Raw genomic sequence first — 1,222 nt, forward strand, 5'->3', positions numbered from 1 at the left:
AAATATGAGGTAGTTGTACTGCGATATCGCTGTCATTTCAGAATCAAAAACATACGCCCGAAATTCCATGTCTACATCAATATGCACAAATTCACGCACCACAAAATTTTCGTGGTAACGCTCTTTAATTTCTAACGCTAAAAGTAGATCTTGATAAATTCTTTCGCTCGACAACATGAATTGCATCACTTCCTTTGACGTCGAAACCTTCATCGCTTCAAACGCTGCTTGAAGTAAAGCAACTATCTGATCATTTTCATTCTGTCGCTTTTCCTCAGGTAATTTATTCAAAAACATTTTATACACTTCTCCAAACCTTTTCATAGCCATCGGCGCATCTTTCGGACTACGGCTGGAAGTTTTAACAAATGCAAAACCTTCAGCAGAACGAGAAATAACGTCTTTTAAAACGACATCAAGACGTTGAGAAAGACTATCAATAATTTCATGTTCTTCAACTTCTAATTTCGACCACAAATCCACTTTTGCAATTTGTGCTGGATTTAAATTTCGAAATAATCTCTCAAAAATTTTTATAAATGTTTCAGCTTCCTTCATTTTGACTTCACAGAATTGTGAAGGGAATGTAATATCCTGAAGAAAATGCAGCCACATTTCTGTGTTCACATCCAAGCAGGTGTTTTGATAATCGGTAATTTCCTGTTTTGATATAAATCCTGCCAATTTGGGACTGGAATAATCTTTGATTTCATGGTCTGATTTCTTCAATTTTGCTGATTTGATTTCTTCCAAAAAGCTCGCCATGATTTATCTGAAAAATAAAATTAGTCTATTCTGTTCAAAAGAGTTTGCTTAAAATGAAAAAATAAGTGTTTCATAACTTCACAAATTGCAAAATTAATATGCTTTATCACATATGGCTCTTTGTGATAAGTGACATCATCTAACACTTAGTTTTAATGGAATTGCAGGAACAATAAACAATTTAAAAGTGTGTTCTTGAGTAAATGCAAACCACCAAAAAAAGCATCAATTTTTGAATAACGGAATTCCCAAAAAATGCCAAGAGCTGAGAAAAAAGGCTAGCTAGCAGTAACACAAAAAAAGCATCAATTTTTTAAAAAAAAGGATTCCCAATAAATCCCACAGGGCAGGGCTTTTCAACCTAGAAATAATGACCCCCAGGGAGGTAAGAGGTAAGAATGTTAGTAGTAAGCAATTTGATTATTAGGTGAAAAAAGTAAGCAGTAGGCTAACACAA

The 1,222-nt window shown here is 34.0% G+C and overlaps 1 protein-coding gene across 1 annotated transcript; it reads right to left on the reverse strand.

Moving 5' to 3' along the window:
* Positions 1 to 99: 99 nt before the first annotated feature.
* On the reverse strand, positions 100 to 765 carry LOTGIDRAFT_176123 (hypothetical protein; the record flags this gene model as incomplete). Its single annotated transcript, XM_009066620.1, has 1 exon — positions 100 to 765. A coding segment is annotated over one exon (666 nt), but the record flags the coding sequence as incomplete, so codon positions are not given.
* Positions 766 to 1,222: the final 457 nt, after the last annotated feature.

This window comes from Lottia gigantea, assembly GCF_000327385.1.
Source record: "Lottia gigantea unplaced genomic scaffold LOTGIsca_781, whole genome shotgun sequence".
Classification (NCBI taxonomy): Eukaryota; Metazoa; Mollusca; class Gastropoda; family Lottiidae; genus Lottia; species Lottia gigantea.